This window comes from Leptinotarsa decemlineata, unplaced genomic scaffold, assembly GCF_025532065.1.
Source record: "Leptinotarsa decemlineata unplaced genomic scaffold, Ldec_3_MD MMD2_tig00000010_RagTag_RagTag, whole genome shotgun sequence".
Classification (NCBI taxonomy): domain Eukaryota; kingdom Metazoa; phylum Arthropoda; class Insecta; order Coleoptera; family Chrysomelidae; genus Leptinotarsa; species Leptinotarsa decemlineata.
The window spans coordinates 1,226,958-1,254,004 of NW_027412538.1; the positions used below are offsets into that span (position 1 = coordinate 1,226,958).

Consider the following 27,047-nt stretch of genomic DNA (forward strand, 5'->3'; position numbering starts at 1 on the left):
TAATAGGTGCTAAACTTGGTTCCTCAAGTCAAATGATAATGTCTTTGTATTTTCTCCAATCATAAGTAATTTCAATTAAACGCCTATCTTCCCTAAATAAACTTTACTACTTTTGTGTATTTACAGTATCTACCCCTTTTTTTCAAGTTTGCAGACCACTCAATATCAGCAGTTTATTGAAACTTCCCAGATACTGAATTGTGATTCACTTTAGGATTAATTTTTACAAAACATTTCATTGGTTGAACTGTATCAGTTTACTTATCTGAATATCTATATTTCAATACTCATACAGAGACGGAGACCTTCAAAATTATTTTTGTAGATACTCATTTTCATTATGATAGGCAGAAATACTAATTTTGCTCTTTCAAAAAATATAGTGCAGGCTCTTTCAGCAATTGATTGGTATACAGGGTGTTCCTTAAACACATGCTAATATTTAAGGAGGTAATTCTTAGACCCATTTTAAGGAAAAAACGTCCTATGGACGTATGTCCTAAACGCCTTAACTTTTGAGATACAGGGTGGCAAAGTTTTCAAAAATAATCAGTTTTTTAATAATAACTGAGATAATTTTGTAGACATTTTTGACATATTTGGTACATATGTTCCATGCCTCAAGGCACATTTTCTGATGTACAATTTTCTTAATTTTCTCTGCCAGTGGCGTACGTACGAGTTTTGAAATGTATATCTTTATCTTGAATTAAAAATTATTTTTAAAATCTCCATACATTTTTGAGCACATTTGATTTGCTGGTTTTTTTTTGTCCGACGCATGGTTTTCGCTCAAAAAATTAAAAATCGCTTTACTTAAGGATAAATTCCTTAAAAATCTGATGCGGTATCGTGCATCGACTGAAAGCAAACTAAGAGATCAGATTTGTTGCAAAATAATTGAGGATCTAAAAGGTATTTGTTTGTTGTCAGATGCACTGTTCTCAATTAAAATTATGTCATAACGCAGCACCGCTTAATAATTTTTGAAAACATAAATTTAGTTATCCTGGAATAAATGACGTGTAGCAGAATTTATTTACTGCACCTCTTGGAAATATGGAGTTTGTCGATATGTGATTTCTTTTAAAGATTAAAAGCAGAAAAAACAGCGTACCCACCATAGCAATAAAAAACGAATTCTCTGTATGTACAAACGTCGGTAGCTAATATTGATGTTGGTTTAAAGTAAGGTGTTGGTGTTAAAAACTGTCACAGCGCGTTTTGATTGATTTTGAAGTGTTATTGAAGTTATTTTGGTAGTCCGCTGTTTTTCTGAATATCAGTAATTATGGTAAATTATACGAATGGGGAAATGGCGCAAATGCATTACGTATATGGCCTTGCCGATGGTAATGCAACAGAAGCCAGGCGCATTTATCAGGAAAGATATCCTAATCGTGCCTTACCAGATAGCCGAACCTTTTCAAATATTCATCGTCGACTTGGGGAAACTGGTAGTTTCAAGAAAGGGACTCCGGAAGGTAGACCTTGTGTAGTAAGAACTCCTGAAATTGAGGAAGCGGTGCGACAAGAAATTGAGGAACATCCTGAGACGAGTACGAGGAAGATCGCTAGAACTCTGGATATTTGTCATCAAATTGTTTGGCGTATTTTGATTGATTTTTTGTTATACCCATACCATATTTCAAGAGTGCAGGCATTACTCCCCAGAGATTTTCCACAGCGTGTGAACTTCAGTCAGTGGTATCTAAAAAGTATTGCACTAAATCCGCAGTTTGAGACACAAATTTTGTTCACAGACGAAGCAAATTTTTCTCGGAATGCCATTCAAAATTTCCATAACAATCATGTGTGGGCTGAAGGAAATCCACATGCAATAACCGAAACCCATTTCCAACACCAATTTTCGGTTAATGTATGGGCAGAAATTATAGGTGATCATCTAATAGGCCCATTTTTTCTACCAGGACGCCTTGATGGTCGTTCTTATTTACACTTTCTCGAAGAAGACTTACCTGGGTTATTGGAAGATGTGCCACTTGCGTTAAGGAATCGAATATGGTACATGCACGATGGCGCCCCTGCTCATTTCAGTGTAATTGTCCGAAACCATTTGAATACAGTTTATCCTAATCGTTGGATAGGTCGCAGAGGACCTCAGCAATGGCCAGCAAGATCCCCCGATCTCAACAGTTTAGATTTTTTATGGGGTCACCTTAAAACTCTTGTGTATAAAACTCCCGTTAATACTTTAGAAGATTTAAGAGAGCGAATAGTTGCCTCGTGTGAAACTATACGAAATACGCCGGGAATATTTGAACGGGTGCGTAATTCCATGCGTAGAAGGGCGGAAGCATGCATACTAAGTGCAGGTGGCCACTTCCAACAATTTTTATAATCAGTTTTGGTATTATTACTGATTAAAAAATTTGTGCTATTCGTTTAGACTTACTGTCACAAAATAAAATAAAACTCGTTTTTGTGAAAAATTACTTTTTTTGCAGATTATGTTTTCAAATATTATTAGGGAATTGGTAATGCATTATGAAGCAATTTTCGGATTCTCATTCATTTTAGAATTGATCTAATTTTTTAATTTGCTCTCTGTCGATTTTTATTTTATTGAGTGAAAATCATGCGTCGGACAAAGAAATACCAGGAGATCAAATTTTCTCAAAAATGAATGAGGATTTTAAAAATGATTTTATTTTGAAAAGAAAGCATTGGCGTAGTACTTTTTCCCCAAAAATATTCAATGCGAAACCCGTAGGGATGCCACTTTTTGAAAAAATACAAATTTGTGTACATCAGAAAATGCGCCTTGAGGCATGGAATATATGTACCAAATATGCCAAAGATGTCTACAAAATTATCTCAGTTATTATTAAAAAACTGATTATTTTTGAAAACTTTGCCACCCTGTATCTCAAAAGTTAAGGCGTTTAGGACAAACGTCCATAGGGCGTTTTTTCCTTAAAATGGGTCTAAGAATTACCTCCTTAAATATTAGCATGTGTTTTAGGAACACCCTGTATATCCAACTCTGTCTTCAGTTTGAAATCAATTCATCAAATTTTTGTTTCGTTCGTTCAAAAAGGAGAATCAGAAAACTGAAATGCCCAAATCAAGTATATGGGCAAATTATCAAAGGATTTGATTTGAAAAAATATTGAAATAATAAGAATATTTCAATGGGTTTTTGGTGAGTTGCGCCATCACTTACCTGAGCACATGGTGAAAAATCGAACTGGCACCCTGACTCACCCGGGAGACAGAAATCATTTCTCTATCTCTGATGCGGCCATGTTGGGTGGCCAAGAGGATACATGGCGAGAATGTGATGTGAAAGATCCGGAGCATGCCGCCTTTTGCCCGAATGTATTTACCTGTTGTTTAAAGTAAGAATAGTGTGTAGTTGAAAATGTCAATTAAACGGAAACACAAGACACTATTTCATTTATGATGACTTTTTCCTTTATAATCCAGTAATCCGAACATTCCAATAATTCGGGACGTTCTAGTTTTGAATAGTGCCGGATTATAAAATGAGATTCCACTGTATATATATAATGGAATTGGCTGATACTTGATGAAAATCCATAACTGACGTATTCAAAAAACACTTAGTGAAAAGTCTCACAATAAAGTCCTTTTTGAATACGTTTTCTACTGTATATATAAAGCCTATATATAAAGGATAAGCAGGCACTCTTTGGTGCGGGTGGAGAGAGGACAACTCGATATATTACTAGAGGAAGACCATAGTTCAATATTCGCGCTCAAAAAGTCAGTAAAACATAAAATATATGAACCTGATTACCAGTGTACTTTCAATACGTTTCCACTAGTAGTAAGCAACAATATCTTCCCTTGTGAAAACGCCATCTATGGGATGAAAAGAAGAATCAATCCACGAATGTCAAAGATAAATGAAGCTCCCAAGGAGGTCAGTGGCTAACCCAATTTTAGATGGAGTGACCTATGACCTTTGGTATCAAATGTTATACCCTGAGTTTATTTGAGAGTTTTCAAGAGATCCAAATATTATTTATAGTCATAACATTTTTCAACAGAGATTTGATACTTTTCACATATAGTTAGTGGGCATACTTGAAGACTGGCTATAAATCAAATCGTCTAAAGAAACAATTCGTTCAGGCGTCTCAACTCCCTACACTATAGGTTAATGAACTGACACCTATCAGAAAACAACTACTCCCCGGGCTGATACCACAAAGGGCGTTGGATTATATTCGACAGGTGTCAGTGCAGGATTCTTCACGGTAGTTATTCCTGCATATGCTGTTGGCGATACAACTGCCGCAGTAGATTTTCAATTATTGGAACACACTTGCAGACAGGTTTCGGGCTGTTTGGCCACTCGTCAATGGAAGGTAGTATCTTTCATCAACATAAGTGATGTTTTCCAATAATTGAAAATCGAATTCCTTCAGAGTATCATTCCTCGAACTAGGCTGAAGCGGACAACAAACAGCGGTTTTGTCATCGCGCCATCTGACTTTGAACGAGGTAATGAACCGCATATCCGAAATTTGTCCAATTCCTCATATAAGAAGACTGGCCTGAACGAATTGTTCCTTCAGACGATTTTATTAATAGCCAGTCTTCAAGTATGCCCACTAACTATATGTGAAAAGTTTCCTTTCCTTATACAAGGAATTGGACAAATTTCGGATATGCGGTTAGTTACCTCGTTCACAGGCAGATGGGTTGATGACAAATCCGTTGTTTGTTGTCCACTTCAGCCTAGTTCGAGGAATGAGAATCTGAAGGAATTCGATTTTCAATTATCGGAAATCATCGACTTTACATTGATGATAGACACTACCTGGCACTGACGAGTGGCCAAACAGCCCGAAACCGGCCTGCAAGTGTGTTCCAATAATAGAAAATCTATTGCAGCAGTTGTGTCGTCAACAACATATACAGGAATAACTTCAGTGAAGAATTCTCCACCGACACCTATAGGATATAATCTAACAGCCTTCGTGGTATTAGCCAGGGTAGTAGTTGTTTTTTTGATAGGTGTCAGTCCATTAACTTACAGTGTAGGGAGTTGAGACTGGCCTGAACGAATTGTTCCTTTAGACGATTTGAAAAATTTGATACTTGTTTTTTTTTCTGTGGCAGTTCTACCTTTCGGTATAGAGATTTTTAAGAAATATTGATAATACTTACCTGCAGTCAGTAAGCTATTCAGCATTATTTTATGAATATTCATGTTATGCATTTGTTGAGGTTTTCACAAAACAATGAGAAAATGTATGAATGATAAAAACAATTTTGATAATATGATATTATATTTATAATAGTTATATCCAAAATCATTGACAAAGCAAAGCTGTACATTAAAAAAATACTGTCTAATAGACACATAATATCAACTATGTAGTAATCCATATATACACCTTCATGAACTCCAGAAAATAAAAATAATTTCCTAATCCTAGTTATTGAATTACAATACTAAACAAATATAAACTGATATCCTTACAATAAGCAACTATCGCATTGAGCATTCATACTTGTACGGCATATTTTCATGTGAGTAGTTCGTTGTCTACCGTCAGCTGTCATTTTCTTTCATTATGGTTGTTTTATGTGTTGTTTACTATGAAGAATACAAATGGAATGAATGCAGTATGTGAGAAAGTTTCAACAAATTACAGAAGAAATGATTCAACATGTCTACCCTAGAGTTACAGCCAGTCTTTCTACAGAAGATTAAATTATTCCAGCCACCCATTTTTAAAAAACCAACTGAAAGTCGATGCTGAATATTTATTATATATGTTCTGTGGTATTTCAAGTTTTTTGCTGCACTCGTAAGTCACTTTTTTCACAAAAATTTTACGGAATTCGAAAAAGCATGGCCGTTCTTTGAATATGTATGACTCCTCGTTGTTTCATCAAAACCAAAAAATCATATCGAAATATAAATTTCTAGAATTGAAAAAGAATTGTTGTTACTAGCATTGAATCCGAAAAAAGACTATTTCTTGAAAAGATATTGGTAGGTAAATTAACTCTAAAAAACGAATGTCTCTGTAGTCATAAAAAATGTAGTTTAATATAATAGAAATAAAAGTGTTTTTTTTTCAAAATCTTCGCAATTATTTGAGAACTTTATAAGTGTATGGAAAGGACAAACTTCTAGTTTACTACAACTTTCAAATGGGTGACTTTCAGTTCTCAACACTAAAAAAATTATGAAAAAAATTTTTATGTGTAACTATTCGAATGCCAATTTGTTATCCCTAATGGTTGATGAATAGATGGAAACTATTGGTGCAAACATGGTACATGAAACAAACCGAGTGAATAGTAAAAAACAAACCGTGATGCAACTCAAAAAGTAAAACATTACAAGTTAGAATACAATAATGCTAGTAATATATCTACAAAAATTGGAATATTTATTATTGACTTGTGATGCACATTTTTGAACCTTTGATGTAGTAATGGATATAAATGGAGTTTTTTCCTAACACCAAACCGTTATTTTAACACCTCAACCCGTGTTTCGATCACCAAATAATATCTTCAAGATCACTTGGTGATCGAAATACGTGTCGAGGTGTTAAAATAACGGTTTGGTTTTGGAAAAAAACTCCAGTAATATTCATTTATTATTGTCATAAAAAATAAATCTTTTTTGATGATGCCTAGTTCCTTCTCGAGCCCTTCATTCGTATTACAGAGCCCGAAAACACAACCCACTAGAGTCTTGATGATTCTTCTTTTGGTAGATTGTTGGTGGTTGGATTCGTGATTCAGATACTGTCACTACGTGCCGGTCGTCTTCACCAATATGTGGCAATTCGTTGTGGACTTCCTTCTCCAGGTTTTACGCTGTTGATGCGCTTCAGAAAGGTGTCAAGTTCTGTATTTCCATGGTTCCATACTATGAAGGTATCTCAACTAGACTCGGGCCTTCTTCAATGTCCAGAGTTTCAAGTTACTCCATATATATGTTGGCTATAACTGGTGAATGGGGCAATCCCATTGAAACTCCCTCATCTAACGTAAAGAATTAATCCTTCAGTTGGAAATAGCAGTTTCGTACCCAGCATCCTAGTAATTCCATGATTACCTCTATTCTTCTATAGGTAAGTTTTTTCTATCTTCTAGGTCCTCATCTTCGGATAGCTTCCTCTGTATGATTTGAAGTGCTTCTTCGACAGGAATTTGAATTTAATAACGTAAATTTTTCTGATATTTCTTATCGTTGTAATTTCAAAAATGTTACAGTCTTAATATGGTTATTGAGGGGAAAGGGGTAGCAGACATGAGGTTGATTCAACGTGGAAATGTGTCCCTCTGAAAAATATAGTTGACTTATTTCACAAGTTTTTTGCAATCTCAATATCAAATGACTTATTCGGGTGGCTTGTTTTGTACTACCTTTGTTTAACTGTAAAATTGCATCTTTGTTGTTAGGGCAAAAGGAGTAAAGTAACATTTATTGCATATAACCTGTCAACTAAAGTTGACGTATTTCACAAGTTTTTTACAATCTCAATATCAAATGACTTATTCAGGTGGCTCGTTTTGTACTACCTTTATTTAAATGTAAAATTGCATCTTTGTTGTTAGGTCAAAGAAAGTGAAGTAACATTTATTGTATATAACTTGTCAACATAGATATTTTTAATTATTATCTAACATTTAGTAATGAACTTATAATCCACTGTTTGGAACCTTTGGTGTGGTAATGAATATTACTGGAGTTTTATCCTAATACCAAAGAATTATTTTTAACATCCCGACATGTGTTTCAATCACCAAATGATCATCTTCAAGAGAAACATTAATTAATCAAGAGGAAGTTTAATCTTCCTCTTGAAGATGATCACTTGGTGATTGAAACACGTTTCGAGGTGTTAAAAATAACTGCTTGGTGTTGGAATAAAACTCCAGTAATATTAATTTAGTAATGAGTTGGAATTAACTTATCGATAACTTTTCTGAGATATGATGATGATTATTCTCAATCAAACCACTTGTATTATCAAGAAAAACACAGTTTTTCATTCATAGGCTATTAAAACCTGAATTTGTGAAAAATATGACTTGCCCATATTGCTCAAACAAAAAGTTACTGAAATTAAGATTTCTTTTTTATCAAGGAGACTGATATGTTTATTGCTTGAGAACATAATTCTTATATATTTCATTGTGTAGTTTATAGTACATTCTGATTCCATTATATATCAACGAGTTTTGAACAAAACATGATTTTGGAATTTGTAGATTCAGTTCATTTGACCGCCTTGTGTGGTACGTGGCAGGAGATCCAAAGTTCTCCCTTTTTTTATGTATAATTGATACGGTTTCCAATATAAATATTGAACTAGAAGTTTGCCTTTCCTATATGAAGTGGAGGGTGAAAAATCTTTAGAAATGTCCAGAAAATGAAGTGAGAACTACGTTGACAATATTTTCTGAAGTATTTTAGCAGGAAAGTATTTATTATTCGATATTATATATAGAAAGAGGTTCCGCAGATACTCACCCCCTGGTTTTTACAAAACTTTGCTTCTGAATTTTCTTCATCACAAATGTATCCATATGGATCCAAACAATTATTTAACAAAACTCCTCGCATCATGAAGAACTTTTCGAGATCACCATTGATGGAAATATCAATTGCTCTTCAAATATTTATTGACAAAAAATACTTTAAAACGTAACAATACACAATCAGATACAACATTCGATTCCGTTCACAACTTTCTTCAATAATGAAAAACCCTTTGCCGTTTGTAAAACTATATACAAAACCCCTCTGTAACTGAAGGACAGTTCCTAACTTGAAATAAATAAATATACATGCAGCCAAACCTCGATTTTCTTATGATTGCTAAAAATAAGGGTGTAGTGGTGAATATGTTGGCACTAAGCTCGTTAGGTGTAAGAAGAGACTAGCACTTGTTGACATCAGGTGGCGTCACTAGGAATTCGTCTGCTCTTTTGTGATCAGAGAGTGCTCTCATGGTGTACTGATCTTGAGGCAATTCAGATTTACGACGTATCAGAGGTTTTGTAGAGTTGCGTGCCTTCTTAATCTGAAAATTAATGAAGATAAAGATAGTTCGAGAGTATCTCCCAAAAAAATATACCTCACCTCTAGTGCCTCCTTATCTAAATTATCTAAAGAAATCTCATCGTCGGGATCAGGGCTAGTAATCATATCGTTAATGTTGCAATTTCTTGAATGGACAATCTCATATTCTGGTTTGCGAGACGCCAGAATTTCAACTTTGCTCCATAATTCTTGCCGGAGATGTTCTCTCTCTCTTTCTCTGAAAAAAAATAAGTTTAAATTTGTGAACAGATTTCGATTCTTCACGAAAATATGACTGTTTATAATGTATTGATGTTCTGATATAGTGAAATATGCACCACCCCATAAGAATATAACTGAAGATGTGCTGAGAACACAACCATTTTTTTAGCAAAAGGTTAGGTTTTTCAGAGTAGTATTCATGTCGCTTCATTTTTATTACTTTGTCCATTTATTTCACATACACAATAATCCTTCATTGCCTCAATATGTAGTTTTTTAGCCGATTCCACTATTGCTATATCAGAAATGGTAAGACTCACAAGGCTGATGGATGTAGCTGTTACTACGTGGTAGGAAATCATCATGAAAAATAAAAATTGAAACTTTCTATGTTTTTTACTACTTTTATTTGTAACTAACGTTACTGCAGTTTCGTCCTATAAGAAAATTTTCAAACTTATACATTAAACTAAAAAAAATGTATAAGTTTGAAAATGTCCTTATAGAATGAAACTACAGTAACGTTAGTTACAAATAAAAGTGGTAAAAAATATAGAAAGTTTCAATTCTCTTTTTTTTCACTAACAAGGTTGGTTAAAATAGACAAAAGTTGCATGAATTAAGAAACATCACTTCCTTTGTGTAACCATTAATTTTATAAAGGCAATGGTCTGATGTGCCAAAGCTACAAGCAAAGGATTTTCATTGGCCATCTGAAATGAATAAAGAAACTGTGCCCTTCCCTGATTTGTTGTTATATTTCCCCAGATGAATGCAATGGAAAAGTATTTCTCCCCGTGATGACATAATTAATAATAATAATTATGAATACACCGACCCGTTACTTGATGAGAATTAATAACACTATCCATGATAATAACTAGAGGATTTCGACACAGCTTTGTTTTTTGTAAATGAGAATACAGAAATCGTAAATAGCTGTCGAATTACAAAGCAAGTGAATCGAGCATAGTATATTCATTTCATGAGTTGGGGGTATATGAAATGAAAATACAATTGTTCCTCAATTGAATTCTGCACTGGAATCATCCAATTTCTATTCTAGTTAAGCATAAGAGTTGACCAATTGTGAGTCAATATTCATGAAAATATGAAAAAATTATATTTCCTGGGTCATAAGTCGAAATCTGTCCATTTTCAACGTCTGTGGCAACAGACACTTTTGATCAAAATCTACATCATACCATCATACGCGCGAATGTACGACAATTCCCCGCCACTCGAGAAGCGGCGAGAATAATGCTACCTACTTCGACAAAACTTCGGCAAAATTTCTACAACATTCGATTACGATTTTAAAGGCTAGCCACGAGAATATCGAGGTGGACGTTACAGTGCGGTACGCGAAGTGATTTAGTAAGGCGATAGACATTCAAATAATAGTTGAAGTTTTAGTTGTATTTAAAGTGAAATAAAGTTAAGTTTTGATAATTCAGTGTAGTCAATTATTGGTCAAGCTACGGGGGAAAAATGTAGCAATACTAAACATTTAAACAAATTCAGGAAAAGTAATTTTCCATAAGAAATAAGTATGATCTTTTGCGCCTTCAGCTACAAACAGGACAAACTCAGGCTTTGAAAGTACTCAAAAAATTTGCCACAACTCAGCCAACATCTTTCTTGACATCTGAAATTTCAACAGTGAACTCCCACCTAGTAGGACATAAAAAAAAATTGACAAAATTTAAGGGTATCATGGGAAGACGCTACTTTCCTTAAATAAAAAAATATTTAATGCAAAATAAATGACTGTCTTTATTGACATCAAAGCTGCCCTTAATAACTCACTATAGTATAACAATTTTCAATTGAAGGTAACTCATATACAAATTGAACTGAGAGCTAACGGCAACAATGTTAAATGTTAGAACTAAATTCTTACCGGGTTCATTATTATTGTCTATGTATCGCCATTGTAAATATTTGAAAAGTAAGATGATTCCATAAAATTTGCCCCCCCGTAACAAGTTAGCTTCGGCATATCGATAGGATGTACGAGCGAATAGGTGAACCAGTTCGTTAAATACTTTGAAAACATCGTTAAACTGATCAACACTTCGCAGGTCTATTTCATTTGCGTCCTTAAAATGCCATAACTAGTCATTCAGTTTCTTCATTATCAAGCGTCCTTATCTGCATAGGCGTAGTGTATTCTGTTTCTTGTGAAGGTGACTTTGTTTTGTATTTATTAAATATATTTTATTATATTTATTAAACAGACTGTTATATTCATTAACTTTAAAATATAAAATAGACTTGGCCGATACTTGTTTTTCAAAATACATTATCATAGATTTTCATCACATTCATACTTTATTGTGAGATAATTAGTTGACCTAGTCACTAAACTCAAGTATAAATGTTCGTTAAACTCAGGTATAACTGTCATTAATTAGTTCCTAGAATATTATTAGTTTCTAGGTAGATAGAAATATTTCAAAAAGTATATATAAATCACAATGTATGTAGAATTCAGTTTGTTAGTGAACACGCTTGAAAAAGCTACTGTGCAGCGAAACACGTGTTGCGGATTTGTTAATCTGTTCTAGTGAAAATCTCACAATATAGCGTTTTTCAAAATACATCAAGTTTGAAATAGTTTTTGAGGTAAGTAAACAACTGACAAATAGCTGAAAAATATCATTGAATTTTATTATTTTTATAGTATTAAGATGGATGCCGTAGCAGGTCCAAGTAATGTAAAAAGAAAGCGGAAGTTTATTTCGTTAGAAGAAAAACAGATTGTCGTGTCATTTTTAACGGGAATATCCGTGTCGACAATTGAACGCATTGTACGTGAAAAAAAGGTGACTGGGATTGTGCAAGCTCCAAAAGTACATTGCCGTGGTAGAAAAAAATTGAATTGGACGAGTACCAGAAAAATTTTGTATGCTATACCATTCATTCTTTCTTTTTTGAGAATGAAGCACCAACCCTCGAATCCATTAGGACAAAGGTAATGGATAATGATCTCATTCCAAAATTGAGCAAAGAAAAGTTAAGGAAAATAATAAAAGAAGATTTAAAATTTATATATGCCAAACAATCCCATAAATCTGTCTTAATAGAAAGAGAAGATATAGTCTCATGGCGACGGAGATATCTTCGCTCTATTAGAGGAATGCGTTCTACTCACAAAAAGATTTATTATCTGGACGAAACGTAAGTGAATGCTGGTCACACAGTATCTAAGATCTGGCAAGATACCACTGTAACTAGTTATCGTCAAGCATTTGTGAACTGTTTATCAACAGGGTTACGCAGACCAACGGGTAAAGGGCAACGACTAATTGTCGCCCATATAGGTAGCGAGAGTGGCTTTTTAGACGATAGTGCACTAATTTTTTTATAAAAAAAACGGGGGATTATCACGAAGACATGGACGCCCAACGCTTTGAAGGATGGTTTGAATCCCTTCTTTCACGAGTCGAGCCAAATTCAGTAATAGTAATGGATAATGCTTCTTATTACAGCCGATTAGTAGAACAGCTGCCAACTATGACCACCAGAAAAGCAGACATGCAGAGTTGGTTAGGACAAAAAGGAATTCTATTTTCGGATGAAATGGTTCAGGCCGAGCTTATGAGTGTCATTAAACAGCATCGTGACGGATATCGCTAGCATGTGGTGGATACAATAGCTCGAGCTGAAGGCATCACCATTTTGAGACTTCCTCCTTACCATTGCGAGTTAAACCCGATAGAATTAATCTGGGCTCAAATTAGCTCGTGAAAACGTGACATATAAAATTTCTGATGTCCAACGTTTATTAGAACTCACAATGGAACGGATACTGAAAGAAAATTGGGCTAATGCTATAGCTCATGTAAATAAGGAAGAAGAGAAAATGTGGAGATTGGACGGGATGGTAGACACTGTTTTCGACCAAATAATAATAGATTTAAGTGTGACTGGGGATTCCTCTTCGGACGAGTCAATGGATTCTGAAACTTCATAAGCATAACATAGGTGATTATTTCTTTGCTTTGTAGTTCTCTTTGTATATAAAAGGAACATAATAATTATTTTGTAAATTTTTCTGTCTTTTGAAGTACTGTATTAGGCATAATAAGAAAATGTAATCAGTTTTACTATTGACACCAGGTAGCGCCACCTACTATAACAATTTTTAAGTAATTACCAATGTGTTTAAATAAATAAAAATATTATTTTGGTACGCCTCTGCAGAGTTGGTAATAAGATTATCCGTTGATCACTTCAAGTGTGACGTTGCTGATGAATCACCTTCATTTGAAAATTGTTATAGTATAGAATCCATCATTTAGTTCATGGCTATTGTTCAATCCCTACAGAGGGGAACATATTGACAAATATTTGTACAGTCAGTCGGTAGCCAAGCGGTTCGGCGTGGTTGCTTTTTTCACTCACTCGAATTGACTGCCGTGTTGGTCGGTGGTTCAAGCCCTAGTCTGAACGATCGATCTTCACTTGCTACCGTCCAACCCGTGTTAGGAATCACACGTTAAAAGGTAAGACCTCGTTAATCCTTAGCTCGCACAAGTTTCGACTTCTGAGGGTTGTCGTTCGTAGGAGTGCGACAGCTGGTTAACGGAAAAACAGATTTTAAAACAGAACAGAAACCGTCCCAGGAGGGTGGCGAGATGTGTTTACCTGTAGTTTCTGCTATCAACTCGGGAATTATAATTCAGATGGGTTATTGAAAAACAACTTTAAAATTACTGAAATTAACATATAATAACCAATAGGTTTCACATGTTTTTTTCTTAGTACTCTAATATCTAAAAAAAATTGTAGGAGTGTCACTATTTTCTGGGTTTGAAGGCCGTGGATTTTTGGAATTTCTTCCTGACGTTTCGCTGGCAGGAGTAGCTAGCTTCCTCATAGGTTTATACATCCCGAGTTAACATCTCCGATGACTGGATATTATGGCTGCGTAACAAGTATTTTTATTGACTCTTCAAGTAGGTTGGTGTGCTATTACCTGTATCTGGCATAGGTAAATTACGTAAAGTGTGTTTATATTGATCCAGGTTGTCTGGTCGACTTTCACTGTTGAGCAGTGTATTTCAGGCATTTAACTCATGAATATTTCCATTCAGAACAAGTGCTGAGTTGGTACTAGGAAAAATGAAGAGGTTCACATATGAATTAGTTTGGAATTATATTTTGTTTGTGCTATTTATTACCATTATTATTTTGTTGCATAAAAGTGCAATCTTCTCAACAGAACAACAAAAAATTTTCAGTAGGGTTAATACTCCTGAAGTCTGAAGTCATACAAATTATTGGTAATCTTTTTACTATCGAGGTCTGATAACATTTTTGAGTCAAACATTTTTCTCTTGGTAATGCAAAACAATGTTAGTAGTACTCAAGAGTACACAAAAAACAAATAAAATGAGCAGTAAGGTATCCTGAGGCATGATACAGATGAAGAACCAAAAACTGGCGTCACATATGTAAAACATACAGTGATGGTATAAGAAAGCAAAAAAGCAGAATAGTGTAGAATTAGATCGCATAAACCAAAACTATTTGAATATATGACAGCAATTTCTAACAGGAAATAGAAAGAATATAACAATGGAAATACAACCTATATTCAAGAGTACAACTACAAATGGTAAATTAACAGCAAGTACCACAACGAATATATCTATACCAGATCGCCAGTAGTACTGTATGTAAAAAAACCCACAAGAATATTTTATTTTCCATAAAAAGGGAACCATACTATCCACAGATTAATACACTTCTCAAGATTTTTGGTTTTACTCTCAGTCAACTACGTTCAATATACAATTCTACTTACTTTTGTCTTTCTTGTCGATACTGTTGCGTGCACTCATCAAATAACTTTTGATTCATCTCCATGAACAACTTCAAAGCATTATAAATGAGGCCATGTATAGTTTTATTCCAATGGCTCTTTGAATTTCTGTACAGGCTCGGAAACATAATGGGCAGAATCTCAGCAGCATTCTCCGATACCAATGACATCACATACTCGTTATTCCAATAGTACAAGGCCCTTTCGGCTACTTGAAAATGAGGCGAACTCACACATTTAGCCAACTGTCTGAACAGAGGGAGCATAACTTTCTGGAATTCAGCCGGTTCGATCACATCTAAGATTTCTTCTAGTTCATTCAGGAACATGACCTCTTTGGGACTGTGCGTTTTTGGCCAATACTTTAGTAAGCTCCTCATGACTGGTTGTGTAAGAGACGGATCTTTCTCTAGAAATTGGACTACGCAATAGGCCAATTGGGGATGGTATACTGATAAGCTCTTCACCTTGTGTAAGGGCATTAAAACTCTCAAGAGAAATACCTGAAATACAAATGTTAATAGTTCAGTACACAACTTCTACTTGAAATGAAGAATTTGACTTTCAATTTTCATTTCAATAACATTTCTGGAAAAGCTTTTGGAAGTAAAGATAGTAATCTGTTGTTCAGAAAAAGTAGATACATGTAATTTTCATGAACTTAAAAGTTAATAGGTAGAATCGGAACCTCTGCCATAAAATTAATCTAAAAAATACCTCACCACACCACTATTGTGGGAAAAGTGCTTTCAACGGCTCAAAAGTAATTGAAGTAATTAGTAGATAGATAGATATATTATCATACCGTTCACCTAATTCAGAATATAAGATATTTTTTTAAACATTCAGAAAATTTTGTAAACTACCCTTTTTTTTTGTTTGGAGACTTCAATTTGACTTACTTCAGTATTATCAACTAGAACAAAGAATACAAAGCCCATCGAAAATCATAAATACGACTTGAGTTCATCCTGAAATTTATAGTACCTACCCTAATTATCAGAGGGAGATGGCAGATACCTACATCGTACTACTATCGCCCTCTGATGATCCGGGTAGGTACTATAAATTTCAGGATACACTCAAGTTGTACTTATGAGCGTATATGAGCTTTGTATTCGACTAGAATGTAAAGAGATTCATTAATTTTATTTCCGGTGTTGGTGTAGAACATAAGCTTTCACTTCATTTATTTGGGCTATAATTAAAGTTTATTGAAAATGTTACATAAAGTTGAAATACAAATTTTGAAAAATACACGTTTTTTTATTTTCATTTAGATATCAACTTTGGATTGCTGCGTTATTCCTCTGAGTAGTTCATTAATTTTAGTATTATTTACATGTATGACAATAAACAAAAATCATTAACAACCATTTTACTAAGCACAATTGGAGATTAATTAAGCATAGATTAACAAATGCAGAAAGAGGTTTACTCTAGATAGTCTAGATTACTACCAATTTATACAATCACTTACCACTGATAATCATAGAGGAAGACAGAAGATAAACTTTTAAGAATCTAGTTTCTGATTTGATGTGTACATCATCGTAACCATATTGGATGCCACAATTTTTTATGACAATTTCATGATAGTAGTGGTGGTTAGGATACCAGTGATAGTTATCAAAAATTTTCATAATTTTACAACTATGAGTGAGATATTACAGACATCATTTATAAGTGATTACTAGGTTTTAATTTATTCAGATATTTCTATCTTTAAGACAAATTAGTTTATATCTGTTTTATAAGTCTTTACAGTTTCTCACAAACTGATAAAACAAGATTTTCATTTTCCAAAAAATGTGGCTGTTTTTCCGTAAGTTATGGCTTCAGCTTGTCAAGTAATGATGCGTAGTACATTCCTGTAATAGTTTTTCCTTTTTGAAGATAATCAATTAAAACAACTCCATGACTATCCCAAAAAAAACAGTCGCCATCGCTTTCCCAGTCGCTTGGAGCCAGTTCCCCCTTTGCAGTCCACTACTCAGAATGTATTTTTGTTTCGAGCATATAATGGTGTATACAAGTTTTATGAAAAAAAATTAATCGGCACAAAAACTCGAATTTATTGCGCCTAAACTACGCCAACAGAGCGTTGGAAATGTTCATTATAACACGTTTTTGCTGTGTGAGCAATCGCGGCACCTATCGCGCGGACAGCTTTCTCATGCATAAATGATGATTTAATAAGTAACAAACAAGTTCTTTTGACATGTTCATGATCTCTGCTATCACTCCCACTTTAATTTGATGGGTATCTAGCACCATTTGGTAAACTTTGGCGATGTTTTCGGACGTCTCGAATGTTTATCGCCTCCCAAGCTCTTACGGCCACGTTTGAATCCAGCTGCCCGAAATTTCACTGTGGTAAATGATGGTGCAGAGTCCCCATGTAAAGAATCCAACTAATCTTTGATTTGCGCCTTTCAAAAACTAATATTTAATGACAGCTCGATACTCGATTGTAATCTGTTCAGTGAAAATCTCACAAAATATCGCCAGAGTTGCTTGTTTTGACACTGATTGTAAAAAGAGAGTTTGTGTTTTACTAGTGGAACACAAATGTCACACAATTAGATCTGCTGAAAATTAGCTCACCTTGTGCTCTTCCTTCAAGGGCAAAGCAAACCCGTTGATAATGGATCCCAGGATTTCTAAAAGCTCTGCTATACCGTTGTGGTGTTCAGTCTCATATATAAACCTATAAAATACATTGTTTATTTGTTTACGAATAAAAGCTCTCAGACCCAAAAATTTGCCATAAATTCTATGAAGAGTTGTCTTCAGTAGATCTCTTTCTCGAGGATCTTCCGAATCGAACAAATCCAACAGCTGCAACACGAATTTTTGGTCTATATATCTTTTAGCGACATTGGGCTGGAAATCTGGTGCTTCTAATACTCTGAGGAATAACTCGTAGACTAGCTGGAGGTGCGACCAGGCAGCTTCTAGGGTGGGCTCATCTTCTTCTGGGTCAAATTCGGCTCCATTAGGGTTGGAGGAGGGCGGCAACGTTCGAAAAAGATTCACAGCAAACTGAAATAAAAAAAAATACGATGACATTAGGAACAATGTAAAATATGTAACAAACATTGAGTTTTTGAATTAGTTTACATGTTGAAATTTCAACATTCGAACTACCCAATACATCTGATGCAATTTCAGTTTGATTTATGAAATATATATTTACTGTAACGTATTGAAATCAAGTAATATTATTATAGGAGCGCTTTTAAACATGAGTGAGTTCAATTATAGTCCATTCGGTATCAACTGGTAGCGAAAGAACTTCAAAAACACAAACATGCTGGTACATCAAATAAAGCAACATAGTCGTCTCATGCAATTCATCCACAAAGTCACTGAGATATTTCTACCCGCTATGCCCTTTGAGGACGCCGCTAAGGAACCATTAAAATGGTAACTTGCACCAAAGATTTTCAAAAGAGGCGGCCGACGCTGTTTATCATATTGCGTTAAATATAGTATTAATAGGCGGCGAACTGGGGGTATTAATATAAATTTTCCAATGATGTATTCTGTATGATGCGAAGATAATTGTAATAATTTGTGGACAATTTATATTTGAAATGGTTTTTTATTTAGGATTGTGTTACCATCTACAGATCTATAAAATAATTAGAATATTAAATTTAAAAATAAATACAAATGTAGAAAGGGCAAAAAATTACTGCATTCGATGAATTAGCTTTTTGAAAAAAAAAATTGTCAGTATCTTGAATTTATAAAATTTTGCACATAAAAATAAATATTTATTATCTGGTGACGTTTTGAAGTATCCATTTTCTTTATTCAACCTATTTAAATCAAAACATTATAAATTAATCGTCTTTTTATGTAAATCAATTTGTTATTATTATTTTTGACACTGATAATACCAAATTGATCGTAGGTTTGATAATGAAGGTGGATAAAGTCACCAGATAAGTATACAAATAGAATAGATTTCTCTGGTTATAAATTTCGACATCTGAATTTCGGGTTGAACCGCGCTCAAAGTTTTACATTGTTCCACGTTTCGGCTTCGACTTTGAAGCCATTTTCAAGAAGTAGAGCAGTGTGGCTACACTGACACACTTTAGGGTTTTGATGTTCTGGTCTTGCCAAACCATCGAGACGGTATGACCCTCATTGACCTATGCTGTAAATAATTTCCGTGGCAACGTTAGTTCAAAACGCCTTGTCAACTTGTTTTGTATGTTACAACATTAGTTGTCAGTATTTCAATTTAAGTTTTAAAGTTTGTTAACTTCAAGTCTGACAAATGGGTTAGATTAACAGAAACGCATAAAATAATAGTTTTAAAAATGATTGGTTACGGAGATAAAACTTAAAAACAACAGAAAGTAGCTCGCCTATTTCATGAGAAATTTCCGAATTTACCGCCCATATCTCAAGGAACAATAAGCAAAATAGAGAGCAGTTTCGCGAGCTTGGTCATGTGGGGCAGATAAGAAAATCAGATGAAATCAAATTACATGTGATGCTTGAGTTTGAGGAAAACCCACATACATCGAGTATACAGCCATCCACTACATTCAATGTTAGCCATATATCGATAGTAAACATATTGAAATAAAATAAAATGCATTCCTATGAAATGATACCTACTCAAAAGCCCATGGAAGACGATTTTGATAGAAGAACTTATTTTTGTGAGCAAATGATGGACATGTTGGATTACAATATCATACAATTAGATGACGTTATGTTTTCTGATGAGTGTACTTTGTCTCTACTGGTCAGCTACTGGTCAGCTATTGGTCAACGGAAAATCCTTACTGGATGAGAGAAGAACACACGCAATACTCTCAAAAGGTTTATTTTTAGGCAGGGATTATAGGAAACCATATCATTGGTATCTTTTTCATTGAGGGCAACTTGAATGGCGATAATTATTTGGCACTATTTCAAAATGATGTCATTCCAATGTTTAGCAAGTTTTATATCCTGATCCAGGAAACCCTCCAGTTCCAGTGAATACGATGTGGTTTCAGCAGGATGGAGCACCACCACATTACCAAGTTAATGTCCGGCAATACCTTGATACAACAAAGGGAGGCGAGGATCGATTGAATGGCCACCGCGATCACCTGCTCTTTCATCATTAGATTTCTTTTTATGGGGATATGTAAAGAGCAATGTGTACAAAACTGAACCTTCAGATTTGAATGACTTGAAAGAACGAATAACGCTGCGATTAGGTCGGTCACGCCTTATGTGTTAAATAATGTAAGAAGACAGTTTTATTTGAGATTAGGATGTTGCCAAGACGTTCGCGGTGAACATTTTAAACATCTACTTATTTAACATCCATAGTTCAGTTGTGAACAAAAAGTTAGGAAACAATTTAGTGGCAGTTTATCTAGTGATGTTCTAATATTTTGATGTTCAAAATAATTTTTGAAGATACATTTTTTTGATTCTATTGAGAAGGTTTTATAATTTTCAATACGTTTTATCCTTAGGGGTAGAATATTATAAATTTTAGGTAGTGTGTAAGTTAAAAAGCGATGACAAATATTTTTATTGAATGTAAGTGAAATTTACTCCTTTCATTAATTATATTGTGTAGGAATCCTGTGAATAATATCTGATTCGATTCCATTACGAATGTTTAGAATACAAACGGAATAGAGAAAAGTGGTTTTCGTATATTTCAGCGTTTGTGTCTGAAAATCTTTGCATAATCTACACATCTTTGTATATAGAATTGCTTTTGTTAAATTGATTGATTCCTTTTTTTCTTAGTATTAAGATGGAGAAGTAGAAAGCCCAACTCCTTCTTTCCCAAAATTGTATAATATATTGTACAATATATACTGTCAATAAATGAAAAATAAAATAAAATTAGGACTCACCATATTTACAGCCTCACAATATATAGTCTCGGTGATTGCGCCTTTCTGCTGTGTAACATATTCGACCATTTCTTGGAGGGCAGCCCTTTTGATTTCCTTTCCTTTGAGATCGGATAAAGGATCTGTCGCGAAATCAAAAAGGACACAACACTGTCTGATTTTTTGAACAAACAATTCTTCTCTATCGTCAGGAGCTGCATCTGTAAAGAAATAAATGTGAAATTTAATTTCACAGTTGAATATGATTCTGCTTCGAATGAACCCTAAGATGAAAAACAGAGGTTGCATCTTTCGATGCAACCAACTGATCTTCAGCCTTTCCCGTTTCAGTAAATGTTCCCATTTATTTATTGTATCATTCTGGGAATAAATACCTATTATTATTATTATTAAGAGAACAAATACAGTATTTTTCATTTATCATATGCTTTGACATGTAAGTAATTTATCAAATACCTTCGGCGATATTTTCCTATAGTGAACTATAGTATATTATAAATAGTTACCGAACGTCGGCAGTTTGTTTGTATGGCATGGACGGCGTGGAATAATTTTTTTGTCTAATCATTTTTATGTGAGAGGTTTTATATGGCATTAACTAGTAAATTTATCAGACCCGGTACTGTAACAAAGTTAGATAAGAAATCGATTCTTCGTTACGAATGTTTCTCAATTCGACTGTTTTATTTCTGAATTTTCAAAAACCTACTGAATATTTCAGTACCTACTTTGTAAATCTTGAGAATATAATTTGCCTTTCTTCTAAGAAAATTAGAAAAACAAAAACACGAATTTCGGGAGTTGATTTCAATTTTTTTTCTCCTGGTAAAAAGCCAAAAAATGTTTTTTCTGGGGTGTATGTATCTAATTGTAATGAGAATTTAGGTACTTTACGTCTCGTGATTAGCAAATCAGAGCCGTTAAATTAAGGTGTTTCAGGTAAATAAACTAATTGATTAAAAAAAATATTCCACAATATTGATATTTACTGGAAAAAATAAATAGTTAATTAATGCGTTTCCATCCAATAACAAACTTTTGAGAATTTTTTTTTTCTGAAAAATGTTTGCAATAATAATTATAATCTGAAATAGAAGCACTACGTATATCACAAACAAAGCATTTGTTTGTACCAATTTCGAAACGGAAAGAATGAAAAATAAAAAAAATTTAGCTCTTATCAGTAACAAAATAATTCAATCTACATCCTCAGAGTTCAGATCTTTGCACAGTTGTAGTTTTCAAGACTTCTGTAAAGGAAATTTATATAGACGATATACCTCGCGATATACTTGTATGGGAAAGAAACACGTGAATGTAATAAACGACGATTAAACATATCTAACCATCCTATTTCTTTAAGCTTATCTGAAATCCTCTCTCTTCTTTTAAGACTGTAGACATGCATTTTGTACTTTTTGGATACGAAATGCATCAGACTTCCGAAGAAAAGGACCATGAACCATGTCACAAACTTTTTTTTTTGAGATCATTTCGTTTCGATGAGGATATAATGATTTTGAAGCTGCGTATGCCGATTTCAGTTTTGAAGTGACATGTTTATCAAATCGCAATTTTGAGTCCAGATGCAAACCAATATTTTTTACATAATCACTGAAATTACTAACATCATCATTGATACAGATTCGTAAATGTCACAGATTAGAAAATGTCACAAGTCGTGATAGATCTGCATTAATTATATCATAAGCTTCTTCAATTTCGTTCAAATTGAAAGAAAATACACCTGAGTGCTATCGTAATATAAATGATAATTGATGTGGAAAAAATCATGATGAAAATTCGATGTATACATTGTATATAAAAGAGGGCCAAGAATGCTATCTTGTGGTACACCTTGTTGTATCTGAAAGTTCATCATCAATTTTCACTTGTTAACGATTTGTTGTTGAGTACGAATCCAAGGTTATGTATGATTGATAATAAAATCTCAGTATTAATCGTGTCAAAGGCACAGGAATAATCTCTCATAATAAGAACACATAATTTCGAAACGGTGATAAAAGTTTCAGTAAAAATCCAATTGTCTGATTAGGGTTTAGAACAACGCCACAATTGTATAAAAAATGTTGAGAAACCTAGATCATACCATGCAGAAATGGTGAACGCTTATAGAAATAAAAGTTTATTAAGGTTTTCAACAATGATTCAAAGGAAAATGAAGAAATAGTAAGTTTGCAACAAAATATGAATAGTAATGTTGGAAATGGTGAAACTCTTGAAACAGACGTTAATGATGTTAGGTTAGGTTCAAAGTAAGTAGGTCTATTCGACTCTCCACCGCAACCAGCAAGGGTTTATTGTGGCTCACACTCAACACCATACAAACTAATCGGCTTCTTAACGAAGCCGATCAGTTTGTATTGTGAGTGGTCTTTCTGGTCAGATGGTAAGAGTACGGCTCTGCCGAACTATAAAAACTCTATTCGGTCCCCAGCATGGCAGGCACAAAGTATATGCTCTGCTGTTTCATCATTTTCCAAACAGAGGCGACACACACTGTTTTCCGACAGCCCGAGTCTCTGCATGTGATGATTCAAATGACAGTGCCCTGTAAGAAGGCCTGTTAGACATCGTAGTTCATCCCTACTGTAGTCCAACAGTTTGGTATCAAACTTCGAATGGTTAATAAATGCCTTGGAGTAAGCTAATTCTGGAAGATTTTGCCAGAAGTCCATAAATCTTCTGGCCATCCAGGTGTTCAATCTTTGTTTGGCAAAGCCTAAAGCGATGCCAATGACAGGTTCTGGTCCGATGAAGCTGCTTGCAGCAAGGGAGTCAGCAGCCTCATTGTCTTCCAGGCCAGTATGGCCAGGAATCCAGACCAGAGACAATCTGTTAAGTCTTCCTATCGAGGAGAGTCGTTATTGACAATTTACTACCAATTTAGACGTTGCTCGGTAGGAGCCAAGAGCTTCCAACGCCGCTTGACTGTCCGAGAATATTTTTATTGACTTGTGTATGAGGTTGGATTCTTCCAATCTCTTTGCACACAATTCTATATCGTGAATTTCCGCTTGAAATACAGTCGCATAGGTTCCTAGGCAGGTTGATATCTGCCCTGGGTATGCGACAGAAAATACCTGCACCGGAACCGGAAGGTGTTTTTGATCCATCTGTGAACCAACAACCATCTGCTCTTAATATTTTCTTCTCCCGGAGGATCCAGTCCTCTCTACTCGGGAACAGTACTTTATAAGGCAGTTCGTGTTGACAGTTGGAGGCATACAATCAGATGTCATTTCCAGAATGCTGTGACTTCCAGTGTCAACCAACAGTCTGTTGCACTCTGCATTAAATTTATTTGTGCAATTGGCAATGTGCACAAGTCTATATGCAGTGCATCTAGCCTTTCTCTCTAAAAAAATATGTAGAGGAGGTAGATCTAGAAGGATTTCCATGGCCGCTGACGGTGTGGTACTGATGGCCAGACAAGCCTGTCTCTGTAAGGTAGAGAGCTTAGCCTGGGCCGCTTTCTGTAAAGCCTTCGGTCACCAGGCAATTGCACCATAAGTGATCAATGGTCTGACAATCATCACATAGATCCAATGGATTTGTTTGGGATCTAAACCCCAAGTTTTACTACAACTCCTTCGACATGTTCATAGGGGCAGTCTGGCTTTGTGTAAAAATTTTTCCAAGTGAGCGTTTCCAGGTGAGTGTTTTATCAAGGACAATGCCAAGATATTTCACGTCCGTTCCAAATGGAATGACCTTACCATTGAGGAAAAGTGGCGTTAGAATATCCAATTTTCTTCTCCTGGCGAAGGGAGTCATTACAGTTTTGCTGGGGTTGACAGACATCTGCTCCCTCAGGCACCAACTGTGAACAACGTCCAACGTACTTTGGAGGATATTGCAAGCTACCCTTTCCGAAGTAGACCTTGCCAAGATGACAAAGTCATCTGTCGAGGAAGTTAATGATGGGAATGGTAAAACGTATATATGTTTTAATCACTTGTTAATGTTCCCTATCGAAAAAAAGTCAGCCTGAACTGGAGTTGTACAATTATTACAGTATATACTTGGAACGAAATTTCCAAAAATTCTACTCATATTTTACTTCAACGATATTTTGAAAACTACTGTTTATATCTTTAAAAATGAACCGAAAAACAAACCAGAACATGATTTATTTGGGAGCCGTCTGAGGGATGGTTTATATTCGAACGAAATTTTCAATAATCCCTTTTGTATCCTAAAAATGTTTGGTCAAGTTCATGTTCAGCATAGACAGCATTGAATAGACCGTGGAACAATACTAAGATATGATTCATTTGAGTGCCGTCTAAGGGGTGGTTTATTGTTGAACGATCTTTGCAAAAATATACTTGAAAACTTGTTTAACCAATTTCATATTTGGTACAGACACTTCGGATAGACCGAGAATAATTAACGTTACAACGTCGATATGTAGCAAATAACGGATGAGGTTGAACAACCGAATCCGTTATTTGCGTATCGGCCGCGTGTCGTTCAAGACTTTTCGTAATCCCGTTGAAAGATTACATTTTGATTCTGAGGACAGGCACCGCTCTGAGAGCACCTTAAGGATTTTTCCTGTAGTGCTTGTGTTATCCTTAAAAAAACCTCGTAATTCTACAGAAAAATCCTAACATCGTGTTGTCATGGAACAACTTAACAATATCAACGTTAGTTTTTTTGTGTTCGCGAGTTCGCTTTAACAACGACCATGGATGAAATTGAAGAAATTGAGGAACAAAATCAAATTTCTTTAGAAATATTGAAAGAATCATGTGCAGCGAGTGTTGATTTAGGTACTGCTGAAAATAACTCAAGAGCGATATCAAAAACAATATGAACAGAGGCTGTTAACATTAAATTTTCAGTTTTCATCTGAATACCGTTGAATCAAAATAATAGTATGGGATTACGAAATAGCTATTTATGATATGAGTGTTAAAAGTAAGGTTCTATTTTGTGAGTGAAAAAGTTTGCGAAACGGGCAATTTTACAAAGTAAAACTTACTTTCAACACAAATATCATACAAAGTATTTTGTACAATTGTCCATAATTAAATAGATAAATTTAATTACATCAGTTCGAACTTCCATTGTCTAATATAATATAAATTGATTTGAAATCCCTGAAAAAAATTAAAAAGATTAACCGAAAAGAACAATTTTATTAAACAAAAAACTGAAATTACAAAGAAATAACATGCAAGCAAACAACAAAAAATAAAATAAAAAATTGAAATATTAATAAAAGCTGAAAATTGAAAAATATTAACAAAAAATGAAAAATAAAAAGATTCCAAACGTTTAGGAAAATGCCCTCTACCATTGCTGAGTTTCTGAACCTCCCGGAACCAAAGGAATATACAGGTCACTGTTTCAGGTCTTCTGCTTGTTTGCTAGCAGAATCAGGAGCAAATATAACGGATATTAAGAAACATGGAGGATGGAAGTCTACAACAGTAGCTGAGGGTTACATCGATCAATCTATTTCTTATAAAAAGGGTATTGCTGAAAGAATAATCCCAACAGCTTGCTCCAGCGTTACAGCATCGTCTTCTTCGCTTCAATAATCAAATGTCAATGCCCATGAAATTGTCAACTCAGATAGTTCGAAAGCTCTTCAACATCGCAAGGTATTAATATCAGCAGTTGTTCTAATTGTACTTTTCATATTACTGTTCATAAATAATAATAATAATGTAATTAATGAATATAATACATTTGTAACAGAATTTAATTGTATCTATATCTATTGTTCATAATAAAACTTTCTTGAAAATTGAATAATTATATTTTGTTTATTGCTATTTGGTCCAAAAAAATCGCGTTAAAAATACTTTCAACACTAGTAAACTACTTTTTAATACTATTGACAACCATTAAAAATGTCACTTTTAATGACAGTTGTGCTGTTGTGCAAAAACAATATATCAAGAAATGATTCATATGTGAGCCGTCTAAGGGGTGGTTCATACTCGGCATGGCAGGTATTTGTATGGCATGGTATTTTGTACTTGACTGAACTTGACTTTTTGAGGATATAGAA

General features: G+C 34.4%; 1 protein-coding gene across 6 annotated transcripts in view; it reads right to left on the minus strand.

Moving 5' to 3' along the window:
* Positions 1-8,634: 8,634 nt before the first annotated feature.
* Positions 8,635-27,047, minus strand: part of wrd (Protein phosphatase regulatory B subunit well-rounded) — a 49,551-nt gene continuing 31,138 nt past the window's right edge. For 5 of the 6 annotated variants that reach the window (XM_074171229.1, XM_074171228.1, XM_074171226.1 and 2 more), the window contains 5 exons: positions 20,999-21,198; positions 17,715-18,152; positions 15,090-15,610; positions 9,113-9,290; positions 8,635-9,053 (listed from right to left, as the gene is read on the minus strand). In XM_074171229.1, coding sequence (XP_074027330.1) covers positions 8,910-9,053; positions 9,113-9,290; positions 15,090-15,610; positions 17,715-18,152; positions 20,999-21,198 — 1,481 coding nt within the window. In that variant the 3' untranslated portion in view covers positions 8,635-8,909. Of the gene's footprint in view, positions 9,054-9,107; positions 9,291-15,089; positions 15,611-17,714; positions 18,153-20,998; positions 21,199-27,047 lie in introns of all 6 variants that reach the window. The other variant, XM_074171227.1, reaches the window with a different exon arrangement.